The sequence below is a fragment of the Gobio gobio genome (genome assembly GCF_949357685.1).
Source record: "Gobio gobio genome assembly, chromosome: 4".
Lineage (NCBI taxonomy): Eukaryota > Metazoa > Chordata > Actinopteri > Cypriniformes > Gobionidae > Gobio > Gobio gobio.
Window position 1 is genome coordinate 63356342 of NC_137100.1, and position 13579 is coordinate 63369920.

At 40.8% G+C, this 13579-nt stretch overlaps 1 protein-coding gene across 2 annotated transcripts in view; it reads left to right on the forward strand.

Annotated features, from left to right (window-relative positions):
- LOC307125795 (ras-specific guanine nucleotide-releasing factor RalGPS1) overlaps positions 1-13579 on the forward strand; it is a 269981-nt gene that overhangs the window by 58723 nt on the left and 197679 nt on the right. For both annotated transcript variants that reach the window (XM_079815915.1, XM_079815914.1), the window contains exon 5: positions 1184-1267. In XM_079815915.1, the coding sequence (XP_079672041.1) occupies positions 1184-1267 (84 nt within the window). The remainder of the gene's footprint in view (positions 1-1183; positions 1268-13579) is intronic.

Here is a 13579-nt window from a genome sequence, read left to right on the forward strand (position 1 = left end):
CGTGCAGAAGCTCAAATGTGATGCGTAACATGAGAATGAACCTCATTGGTTCTTGCAGAAGCTCAAACGTGATGCGTAACATGAGAATGAACCTCATTGGTTCGTGCAGAAGCTCAAATGTGATGCGTAACATGAGAATGAACCTCATTGGTTCTTGCTGAAGCTCAAACGTGATGCGTAACACGAGAATGAACCTCATTGGTTCTTGCAGAAGCTCAAATGTGATGCGTAACACGAGAATGAACCTCATTGGTTCTCGCTGAAGCTCAAACGTGATGCGTAACACGAGAATGAACCTCATTGGTTCTCGCTGAAGCTCAAACGTTATGCGTTACACGAGAATTAACCTCATTGGTTCGTGTTGAAGCTTAAACGTGCTGTGTAACACAAGAATGAACCTCATTGGTTCTCGCTGAAGCTCAAACGTGATGCGTAACACAAGAATGAACCTCATTGGTTCTCGCTGAAGCTCAAACGTGATGCGTAACACGAGAATGAACCTCATTGGTTCTCGCTGAAGCTCAAACGTGATGCGTAACACGAGAATGAACCTCATTGGTTCTCGCTGAAGCTCAAACGTGATGCGTAACACGAGAATGAACCTCATTGGTTCGTGTTGAAGCTCAAACGTGATGCGTAACATGAGAATGAACCTCATTGGTTCTCGCTGAAGCTCAAACGTGATGCGTAACATGAGAATGAACCTCATTGGTTCTCGCTGAAGCTCAAACGTGATGCGTAACATGAGAATGAACCTCATTGGTTCTCGCACATCAAACGAACATGCTTAAGCTTCCGTTTAGCAGATCTGATATGTGCACCGATGAATGTTTATATGTGAATAAAAGTCTAAATTAAATCTGTTCATCATGGAAAGTGATCGTGTCTGTTAAGAAATGTGGACTAAACCGCTCAATTCAAATGGATTAGTTTTATGATCTCTTTATAAACGTTTTGAAGCGTCAGTTGTTTTTGCTTTGCTGTCGATGGAGGGACAGAAGGCTCTCAGATTTAGAGTGTTCTGAAGAGAAATGAAAGTCTTATTGGTTTGGAATGACATGAGGGTGAATAATTAATGAGAGAATTTTCATTTTTAGGTGAACTATCCCTTTAACGTTGTCATGAAATCAAAATGGACTGTTTAATGTTTTAATCTCAGCTGTTTGTATCTGTTGTGTTGTAGGAGCTTGCTAGCTGTGGTTGGAACAAAAAGGAGAAACACATTTTGGCTCCCAATGTCGTTGCCTTCACACGGAGATTTAACCAGGTAAGATTTATTTATTTATTTAATTGTTTATGTATTATTCAAATTAATCAAATGAATGAATTAAATTACAAAACATATATATATATATATATATATATATATATATATATATATATATATATATATATATATATATATATATATATATATATATATATATATATATATATATATATATATATATATATATATATATAATTATAATTATTATTCTTTTTTTATTTTTATTTTTTTACCATTGTCAAAAACATGATTTGACAAATGATTTGATTTAATGATTTAAAAAGTATCATTAAATCAGATGAACTGAATCAGCTTGCCATCATGGCCCAGTATCATACTGAAGCACATGATTAAAAAACTCTGATGGAGATATTATTCACGGCTAGTTGTTGTTATCACCGTCAAATGCTTCCCTTATTCATTTATATATTCCTTTAGTTTTCCAGATGTGTGTTTGAATGTCATGGATATAAAGTGTATTTTTGGCTGGGTGGTAGTTGATATAATGCCAGCAAACTACAAACTGGGCCACAAAACCATTATCAACCTGATGGCCCAAAACGTGAATATATGCTGGAAATACTGTTAACAGATCTCACATGCATGGGCAAATATCCAGCCTGGTGTTTCTTTCCTCCTCAAGAGTGAGCTTGCACCGCTTGATTCTGCTCATGTTTAACCTCTTAAGCTCTGGGACCATTTTTGGATTTGGCCTACCCAAATTGAAAAGCTTCCCATACCCACATACAGTGGGTCTAAATATACAATTTTGGTGTCAATTTAAAGGAAACCCTTTGATGTTTCATAAACCACTGGTAAAAGTGATAAACATGAAAGTATATGTTGTCTAAGCTGTAATAGACAAGCCCCACCCACCCCCACCCCCCAAAAAAGAGACTCTTTTTGATTTTTTTGTTATAAATTCAGTTTTGAAAGTGTATATCTCAGGCCCTGTGAGCTCTAGCACCCTGCAGACAGTTTTAGTGTTAATTTCGTCAGACGAGACGAGACTAAATATGTTCGTCAACGACCTTTTTTTCCATGGCGAAAACGAGACGAGTCAAGTTGTGGCTGGAAAAATACAATTTTCATTTGTAATGCCATTACTGGTGCCTGTATGGCTCTTTAATCAATATACATGTAGTCTAGTTGCTCAAAAAAGTATTGCAGATCATAACCGCTTACTTATTTGTGAAATTTTAAAATGTTAATAATAGTGAATAGTAATGAATGCAAGCAAATATAATTTAACCCCCCAAAAAGTTTTAAATAGTGCTAAAAGGCAAACTTATTTTTCCTTATGTACAGTAGGCTATATAAATATGAATTCATACTGAATCAAGATCGAAATCGATATTTGTGCCCATCGTCTCATAAGCTAATGCTGATTTTAGTCATCTATGCTGTAAATCAGCCAGTTAGCTATGGTGTTGTGGCACATAGATTATGCAGGTTATATGTATTTTATGTAACTTATTTTGCCACACAATATATAGAGTTTTCCTTTGACTAAAACTAGACTAAAATGACGAGACTTTTAGTCGACTAAAACTTGACTAAGATACCTTGAGTTTTCCTTTGACTAAAACTAGACTAAAATGACGACACTTTTAGTCGACTAAAACTTGACTAAGATACCTTGAGTTTTCCTTTGACTAAAACTAGACTAAAATGACGACACTTTTAGTTGACTAAAATTTGACTAAGATACCTTGAGTTGTCTTTTGACTAAAACTAGACTAAAATGACGAGACTTTTAGTCGACTAAAATTTGACTAAGATACCTTGAGTTGTCTTTTGACTAAAACTAGACTAAAATGACGAGACTTTTAGTCGACTAAAATTTGACTAAGATACCTTGAGTTTTCCTTTGACTAAAACTAGACTAAAATGACGAGACTTTTAGTCGACTAAAACTTGACTAAGATACCTTGAGTTTACCTTTGACTAAAACTAGACTAAAATGACGAGACTTTTAGTCGTCTAAAACTTGACTAAGATACCTTGAGTTGTCTTTTGACTAAAACTAGACTAAAATGACGAGACTTTTAGTCGTCTGAAACTTGACTAAGATACCTTGAGTTTTCCTTTGACTAAAACGAGACAAAAATGACGAGACTTTTTAGTCATCTGAAACTTGACTAAGATACCTTGAGTTTTCCTTTGACTAAAACTAGACTAAAATGACGAGACAATTTGGGCTATTTCCACTAGATTCCAGAAAACAGGGGAAAAAATAATTTTGTCTGTATTATGTTGTATGCAAGATTTATACAAATGGATCTGAAGGAAGGACCCCCCCCCCCCCCCCATACTCATATACAGTGGTATAAATTCCAGTGTTTGCAGACATATGCTGGAAACAACCAAAACTGTCTGCAGGATGCTAGAGCGCACCAGGCCTGAGTTACACACTTTCAAAAATGTATTTATAATCCAAAAAATCAAAAAGCGTCTTCTTGTTTTGGGTGGGGGCGGGGGGTGTTATTACAGCTGAGACAACATATACTTACATGTTTATCACTTTGAGCAGTGGTTTATTTAACTTCAAAAGGTTTCCTGTAAAATGACACCAAAATTTTGAATTTAGACCCACTGTATGTGGGTATGGGAAGCTTTTCAATTTGGGTAGGCCAAGTCCAAGCAGAAATAGTCCCAGAGTAGTTTAGTGTAAATAAGTTACTTTGTGTAAAACAAATGCCAAAGTGATGCATATCTGTACAGGGTCCGCAGAGTTTAAGATGTGTGGTTTGACAAGCGTATTCCATGCATTGCATACTCCTATATTAGACAACATTTGTCTTGTTGACATGGGGCACATGCGCCACAAATGATCACTCCACCAAATCCAAACAGCAGCGAAAATCAACCTTCTCCCAAAGACACATGAGAAAAAAGACTTTCTTCTTCGTTTGTTTTTGCACATAATAGTTATGTTTTTATTAATTGTATTGAAATGTATCATGTAAATGTAACTTGGACACATGAGGTTTTCCATATAAGTTCATACATGTTGACGTGTCATTTTCACCCATTTCTTTACAGTATGCCAATAAGCTTATTTTTGTTTGTGTGCAAGATGTTTTGTTCTCAAAGTTTTAGCTTTAGTTGTAAAACTCGCCTTGCAAGCCTCTTAGGAACATTTTTGTGAATTAGTTTTGTTTCATGCAATGAATTTTGATGATTAAAAGCTTGTTTGTTATTCAAACTTGACGATGCTGTTGGATTAAAAAGCTCAAGGCATTATAAAACCATTCATTATAAAACCAGAAGGAAGTTTGGTTTTCAAGCTAATTTAAAAGTCTTTGGCCATAAATTAATCTTAACTAAATTTGTGGTTTTAATGTAGCGCTGCCAGTTCTGCTTCTTTATGAAGTTTCAGCCTGGAATTAATTTGATTTTAAATCTTTCTCTTTAAATGGTGTGTCACAATTTTACATTGTCACAATTTTGTGAAAGTGCTATAAAAGTGCAAAACAGACATTTGATGACCCACTTTTACATTTATGGCATATGTTTAATGAGAAGATTTGCTCTAGTTTCTTAGCCAGGAGTGTGTGGAAATTACATAAAAGCATCAAGTTTCCCGCTGCAAATTTTCCCTTTTGAAATGGTCTCAGCCTGCACAATTCTCCTCAAAGTCAATCTCGCAGAATTCCTTTTATCTTGGCTGCCGATGTCTTTGGTTTTATGACATCATTAAGCCGAACATGATGAGCTGGCTTCCAGACCTTCGGAAAGATGGAGCGGCTTTGAGACACATTTCTTGGCCACCCAAGCGTGTGTCTTGCTTTAAACAATGCCTGTCGTTTGATGTACTGTAAATTGAGCCCAATTTTTGTATTAGTAAGTCAAGTAATGGTCAAGCGTAAGGATTTTAGCGAGTTTGGCAAGGGCCAAACTGTGACGGCTAGACGACTGGGTCAGAGCATCTCCAAAACTGCAGCTGTTTTGGGATGTTCCCGCTCTGCAGTGGTCAGTCTCTATCAAAAGTGCTCCAATGGAGGAACAGTGGAGAACCGGCCACAGGGTCATGGAGGAACAGTGGAGAACCGGCCACAGGGTCATGGAGGACCAGTGGAGAACCGGCCACAGGGTCATGGAGGACCAGTGGAGAACCGGCCACAGGGTCATGAAGGACCAGTGGAGAACCGGCCACAGGGTCATGGAGGAACAGTGGAGAACCGGCCACAGGGTCATGAAGGACCAGTGGAGAACCGGCCACAGGGTCATGGAGGAACAGTGGAGAACCGGCCACAGGGTCATGGAGGAACAGTGGAGAACCGGCCACAGGGTCATGGAGGAACAGTGGAGAACCGGCCACAGGGTCATGGAGGAACAGTGGAGAACCGGCCACAGGGTCATGGAGGACCAGTGGAGAACCGGCCACAGGGTCATGGAGGACCAGTGGAGAACCGGCCACAGGGTCATGGAGGACCAGTGGAGAACCGGCCACAGGGTCATGGAGGAACAGTGGAGAACCGGCCACAGGGTCATGAAGGACCAGTGGAGAACCGGCCACAGGGTCATGGAGGAACAGTGGAGAACCGGCCACAGGGTCATGGAGGACCAGTGGAGAACCGGCCACAGGGTCATGGAGGAACAGTGGAGAACCGGCCACAGGGTCATGGAGGAACAGTGGAGAACCGGCCACAGGGTCATGGAGGACCAGTGGAGAACCGGCCACAGGGTCATGGAGGAACAGTGGAGAACCGGCCACAGGGTCATGGAGGAATAGTGGAGAACCGGCCACAGGGTCATGAAGGAACAGTGGAGAACCGGCCACAGGGTCATGAAGGACCAGTGGAGAACCGGCCACAGGGTCATGGAGGACCAGTGGAGAACCGGCCACAGGGTCATGAAGGACCAGTGGAGAACCGGCCACAGGGTCATGAAGGACCAGTGGAGAACCGGCCACAGGGTCATGGAGGAACAGTGGAGAACCGGCCACAGGGTCATGGAGGACCAGTGGAGAACCGGCCACAGGGTCATGGAGGAACAGTGGAGAACCGGCGACAGGGTCATGGAGGAACAGTGGAGAACCGGCCACAGGGTCATGGAGGAACAGTGGAGAACCGGCGACAGGGTCATGGAGGACCAGTGGAGAACCGGCCACAGGGTCATGGAGGAACAGTGGAGAACCGGCCACAGGGTCATGGAGGAACAGTGGAGAACCGGCCACAGGGTCATGGAGGAACAGTGGAGAACCGGCCACAGGGTCATGGAGGAACAGTGGAGAACCGGCCACAGGGTCATGGAGGAACAGTGAAGAACCGGCCACAGGGTCATGGAGGAACAGTGGAGAACCGGCCACAGGGTCATGGAGGACCAGTGGAGAACCGGCCACAGGGTCATGGAGGACCAGTGGAGAACCGGCCACAGGGTCATGGGCGGCCGAGGCTGTTCTGCTGGGAAACCTTGGGTCATGCCATTCATGTGGATGTTACTTTGACACGTCCCGCCTACCTGAGCATTGTTGAGACCATGTACAGCCTTTTATGGAAACGGTATTTCCTGGTGACTGTGGCTCTTTCAGCAGATAATGCGCCGACACAAAGCAGAAATGCTTCATGAATGGTTTGAGGAGCACAACGAGTTTGAGGTGTTGAATTGGCCTCTAAATTACATCAAAACAAATATTAGTATATTAGTAGTGATAAGTCAAGCATCACTATTACTATTGCTCATATTAGGTAGTGATTTAAACAAACCCCTAACCCTGAATGTTAAACATTCACTTGTAACTTTATCATCTACTTAACTCACTAACTTGAGAACTCAAGTGTGTTCATCTAAGTAATCAGATTTTCACCTTGGTGACTATTATTATTGGATGATATGAGGTGATCTTTTTTGAGCTGATAAACATTGTGGTGATGAGTTTTGCACGCTCAAGCACCCCTCACATTTTCTTCAAAATGTAAATATCTAGTCGAATTTGTCTATGTAATAAATCAGCTCTGTACTTTTTTTAGTAAAACCAGGTGAGCAGGAAACCTTGTGGTCCAGCATCATGGCAACTGAGCAGAAACTCCGGCCCTCGAAAATATTGTAGCATTCTTTGCCAGTTCATAATTTATGGAGCGAGAACAGAAGCTTTCAGAGCCGTTTTGAAGGCATTATGGCTAAGAATGAACTAGATGAGCTCACCCGCTTTCATGAAGGGGTCTTTGGTAAAACCCACTTTACAGCCACTTTGGAAAAAGAACCGTCATCTCAGAGCCAAGTAAATGTAAGCGCTGCACGGGCTTCTATACCAACCAGCGCTCTTATAATGTGTAAATGATTTAATAATGAGCTTTATGCTATGACATCATTGCACCGTTGGCTTATCTAGTTAAGCAGCGTTCTTACATTTTAACTTAACACAGCTGCCGCGCTATGATACGCCTGTCCCATTTCATACAATATTGCTGGAAAACCTGACTCAAACATTTTGAAGCTCATTTTATTTAGATAATAACTCTTAATGACTATGACTCGAGCATTGCACATTTTTCTTCATAAAGATCACACTGAAGTGTCCGTTTACAAAGGAGGAGTAGTTTGGGAATACTTTATCAGAATTTACACAGTGTTTCTTCAGGGGTAACATCCTTTTTTTGTCATTTTTAAAATGATTAATGAGGCGATGACTTTGAATAAAAGCTTGACTCACACTACATCATGGTGTGTATTTTAAAATATTTGTATTTATTTTTTATTTTACAGAAATGTACAGGTATCATATTCATTTTTTTGGTAACACTTTACAGTAAGGTTTCATTTGTTAACGATAATTAACTATGGTAGTTAACTTGAACTAACAATGAGAAATACTTCTAATCTACAGCATTTATTAATTTTTATCTTAGCATTTACTAATACTTTTTTAAGATCGAAAGTTGCATTAGTTAATGGACTGAGTAACATGAATATTAAATGCAGTAAAAATATATTGGGTTAGGTTAGTTAATGCATTAACCTTTTTGTAAAGTGTGTATTGTCTAGATTACATGCAGGTATTTTTTTAAATGTAAGTACAATGTAAAAACATGTATGTACACAATAAGTGCATTGTATCAAATTATTAATTAAAATGTTAGTACATAGTAGTTAAGGCCACCTAATATAAAGTGGGTCCAAATTTTTAGTGAAACAAAGTTTAAACTAGAGCAAATTCTATCATTATTCTTCCTTTTAGCTATGTGTACTGTTGAAAAATTCATCTTTATTTTTTTAAAATGTTGTATACACTGTCAGAAAAAAAGGTACATTGCTGTCACTGGGGCGGTACCCTAAGGTACATAACAAAAAAGGTACTAATATGTACCTTTAAGGTACTAATATGCACTCTTAAAGTACTGATATGTACCTTTTGAGGTACTAAAATGTACCTTTCAGGGGTGAGTAAGGTACAAAGATGTACCTTTTCACTTTTGTACCTTAGGGTACCGCCCCAGTGACAGCCCTGTACCTTTTTTTCTGAGAGTGTAGTCTCTCAGTTTCACTACAAGTATTTGAAGTGGCCCTATTATGGATTTTTGAAAATGACCTTTCATGTAGTGTGTAACATAGCTCTAAGTGAAGGGAAACATTTTAAATATGAAATTGCACCGTGTATAAAGTTACTGTCTCTCAAAAGTAAGATTCAACTCTTGAGTCAATTAAACAAACCGTTTTTAAAATGAATCCCAAGCCGTTTCGTTGACAAAATATTAGCATATTGTCAGCATTTTCAGCCTCACTTGGCATTTTGATAGTTCCCACACGTACACCTAAATAAATTAGACAATTAATTAGTCTGTGACACGCAGACTACAAAAGTAATGCATTACATCATGTCCTAACTAGACGCGATGCAATAAGATTCCAGCGACAAGCAACTTGTCTGTCCACACCAGATGCAACGCGACTACAAGATGCGACAAATCAATCAAAAACCACAGCCAATCAGAACAGCGTCTGGGCGGGCTCTCGCGGCAAGTGCACGGCACCAGAGATTAATCTTGACCCCATCTCAAGGAAATTGATCATTTAAACATTACTAAAATACTTGCTTTAGTTACTAAAACAATCTTTATCATAGAATATACTCGTTTGTTCACAGTTTGAACATTCTTGTTTCCAGTTGTTTAATATTTCAAGATCTGAGGTGAATTATCCATTGTTGCTTTTAGTACGACTACGTTACAAAGCTGAGAGCACTAAATGATATTCAAAGTCACATTACACGCTTTAAAACATTAAATAAAGCACATAAACACTACCTGAGATTATCATTGCCATGTTTTGTTTTATTATTCCAGCCGCGACGTCGCAGAAATAGAAACTTTCTTCTAAAATATAATCATCGCATGTCGCCGTCACGGCTGGTTAGGACAAAAACTCGAATTAACATGGAAAAGATGGCTTTTATCGCGTGTTGCAGCGCTGCGTCGCATGTAGTTAGGACACGGTGTTACAGTAACATATTCTTTTAGGCATTACTAATCAATTTTCAGTAATATTTTACTCGGTACATGTTCGGTACGCTCGCGTTACAACACACTTTTAGCCCAAAATTTTATTGTTAAAAAAAACAACAGCAAAAAACAGCAAGACCGCGAGACTTTAACGAATGAAAAATGCAAGCAAGTTATTACCTGTTCGAGGTCAGTCAATAGCCGCGTGTGGTGTCCAAGTTTGTAAATAAAGACTCCAGACTGGCCAGTAGAAAAGCAGTTAAAGCCGGGTGCACAATGTGCGATTTTGGCCACGATTTGGCCGTCTGAGACAAATTTTGCAAATCCTAAAAGATTCCTCTGATCCTTGGCTAAAATCGGAAGTCTTTGATCGTTAGTTTGACATGGTCACCGGCAGCTGATTAATGATCACTGCAATCAAATTTGACCTCAGACCTCCAAAGATTTGGCGCCAATCCTGCTGTGTGGTTTCTCCTACGACGACCGTCAAATTATCTTCATTTTTCTTGACAAACTATGACCAAAATGAGCGCTTAAGATTTCTTTGTAGCTACCATTTCAATCCTGCATGTAATGCAGTTCTCTGTCACCGAACGCTTCGTTGATTGATGATATAAAACTGCGGGTGAGTTTTCTTGCGCGCGCGCCTTGACTATCGTACAGTCTGACTATCGTACATTCGTACATATCGTACATTAATGACTACTTAGAGCTTACAGTGTGACCTGGATTACAGCGGGGATCTTGTTCGTACAGTCTGACAATTATAATTATAATAATTTGTTACATTTATATAGCGCTTTTCTAGGCACTCAAAGCGCTTTACATAGAAGGGGGAATCTCCTCAACCACCACCAATGTGCAGCATCCACCTGGATGATGCGACGGCAGCCATATTGCGCCAGTACGCCCACCACACACCAGCTTATGATGGAGAGGAGACCGAGTGATGATACCAATCGTATATATATGGGGATGATTAGGAGGCCATGATGGACAGGGGCCAATGGGCAAATTTGGCCAGGATGCCGGGGTTACACCCCTACTCTTTATCGAAGGACATCCTGGGATTTTAATGACCACAGAGAGTCAGGACCTCGGTTTAACGTCTCATCCGTGCTTGTTACAGTATAGTGTCCCCATCACTACACTGGGGCGTTAAGACCCACACAGACCAAAGGGTGAGCGCCCCCTGCTGGTCTCACTAACACCTCTACCAGCAGCATCCTGGTTTTCCCAGTTGGTCTCCCATCCAGGTAACCAGACTCAGCCCTGCTTAGCTTCAGTGGAAAACCAGTCTTGGGCTACAGGGTGATATGGCTGCTGGAGGAACAATCGTAAAGGACTATTATAAATCGTACAGTGTGCACCCGGCTTAAAGAAGGCTTAAAGGCTCTGTCATTTCAAAGAATAGCACAACGGCGAGGGTGTCGAGTATAAACACCTCCGCAAACGGACGAGGCGCGTGGCAGTCAGCAGAGGCTTGCGCTGCGGAGCCAAACGAAAGTATAAACAAGGCTTAAGGGATGAAGATGGCAGAAGACGACTGTACATTCGCGAGATGGACGTATGCGCATTACTTCGAGTTTGTCAGAGATGAGGACAAGAAGAACGTAATAGTCAAATGCAAATGCAGTCAAATGCAACCTTTTTCTAAAACCGAAAGAACTATCGATGCCGCGAAATAGCACTAGCAATTAAAAAAAAACATGACGGTTTTGTGTTGTGAACCTCTTGAATTCAAAGAGAATAAAATAATTACAACATTAAGAAAAGAACAAATGTGTGGATCTTGTCATGGCATTAGAGTTTACATACAGTTCTGTTGTGTCTAATATGAATAGACCCAAGCTATTCCCAGATATTGTCCTCTACCTCTACCATACTTTTAACAGACTTGGATCGTTTGTGATTCATCCTTTCTTGCATTGTCTTGAGCCTTCACTTGGCCAATTAAATGCTACAGGTGCTGGTCATATAATTAGAATAGCATCAAAAAGTTTATTTATTTCACTAATTCCATTCAAAAAGTGAAACTTATATATTATATTCATTCAAACATTCAAATGTTTATTTCTTTTAATTTTGATGATTATAACTGAAAATCCCAAATTCAGTATCTCAGAAAATTAGAATATTGTGAAAAGGTTCAGTATTGAAGACACCTGGTGCCACACTCTAATCAGCTAATAAACTCAAAACACCTGCAAAGGCCTTTAAATGGTCTCTCAATCTAGTTCTGTAGGCGACACAATTATGGGGAAGACTGCTGACTTGACAGTTGTCCAAAAGACGACCATTGACACCTTGCACAAGGAGGGCAAGACACAAAAGGTCATTGCAAAAGAGGCTGGCTGTTCACAGAGCTCTGTGTCCAAGCACATTAATAGAGAGGCGAAGGGAAGGAAAAGATGTGGTAGAAAAAAGTGTACAAGCATTAGGGATAACCGCACCCTGGAGAGGATTGTGAAACAAAACCCATTCAAAAATGTGGGGGAGATTCGCAAAGAGTGGACTGCAGCTGGAGTCAGTGCTTCAAGAACCACTACGCACAGACGTATGCAAGACATGGGTTTCAGCTGTCGCACTCCTTGTGTCAAGCCACTCTTGAACAACAGACAGCATCAGAAGCGTCTCGCCTGGGCTAAAGACAAAAAGGACTGGACTGCTACTGAGTGCTCTAAAGTTATGTTCTCTGATGAAAGTAAATTTTGCATTTCCTTTGGAAATCAGGGTCCCAGAGTCTGGAGGAAGAGAGGAGAGGCACACAATCCACGTTGCTTGAGGTCCAGTGTAAAGTTTCCACAGTCAGTGATGGTTTGGGGTGCCATGTCATCTGCTGGTGTTGGTCCACTGTGTTTTCTGAGGTCCAAGGTCAATGCAGCCGTATACCAGGAAGTTTTAGAGCACTTCATGCTTCCTGCTGCTGACCAACTTTATGGAGATGCAGAATTCATTTTCCAACAGGACTTGGCACCTGCACACAGTGCCAAAGCAACCAGTGCCTGGTTTAAGGACCATGGTATCCCTGTTCTTAATTGGCCAGCCCACTCGCCTGACCTTAACCCCATAGAAAATCTATTGGGTATTGTGAAGAGAAAGATGCGACATGCCAGACCCAACAATGCAGAGGAGCTGAAGGCCACTATCAGAGCAACCTGGGCTCTCATAACACCTGAGCAGTGCCACAGACTGATCTTCTCATGCCACGCCGCATTGCTGCAGTAATTCAGGCAAAAGGAGCCCCAACTAAGTATTGAGTGCTGGACATGCTCATACTTTTCATGTTCATACTTTTCAGTTGGCCAAGATTTCTAAAAATCCTTTCTTTGTATTGGTCTTAAGTAATATTCTAATTCTCTGAGATACTGAATTTGGGATTTTCCTTAGTTGTCAGTTATAATCATATAATGTACTCTGAACTAACAAATGGCGACAGTGTCACGGAACAGTGAGAGAGGACTCGGGCGCAGAATGAGATTAAACAGTTTATTTGAGACGCACTGCAGGCAGGACAAGAGATGGTGGGAGAGGAGGTTAACACAGTCCAACAGAAGGAAGGGAACAAAGCACCAAGACTTGACTTGAACCACATAACAGGAAACGTAGACAGGAACAACCTATGACGAAATCCAACAATGAGCAAGGAAAGCTCATGAAGCACAAGTTGTCACTGGTAGCACAAGTTGTCACTGGTAGCACACAAGTTGTCACTGGTAGCACAAGTTGTCACAGGTAGCACAAACACAACTAACTTAATACAACAAACTGGCAAAACATTAGGGAAAGAGAACACAATAAATAGGGAGCAGAGAAGCACACAGGCTGGAAGAGAGGAGCACATGGCCAACACAAACAGAGACAG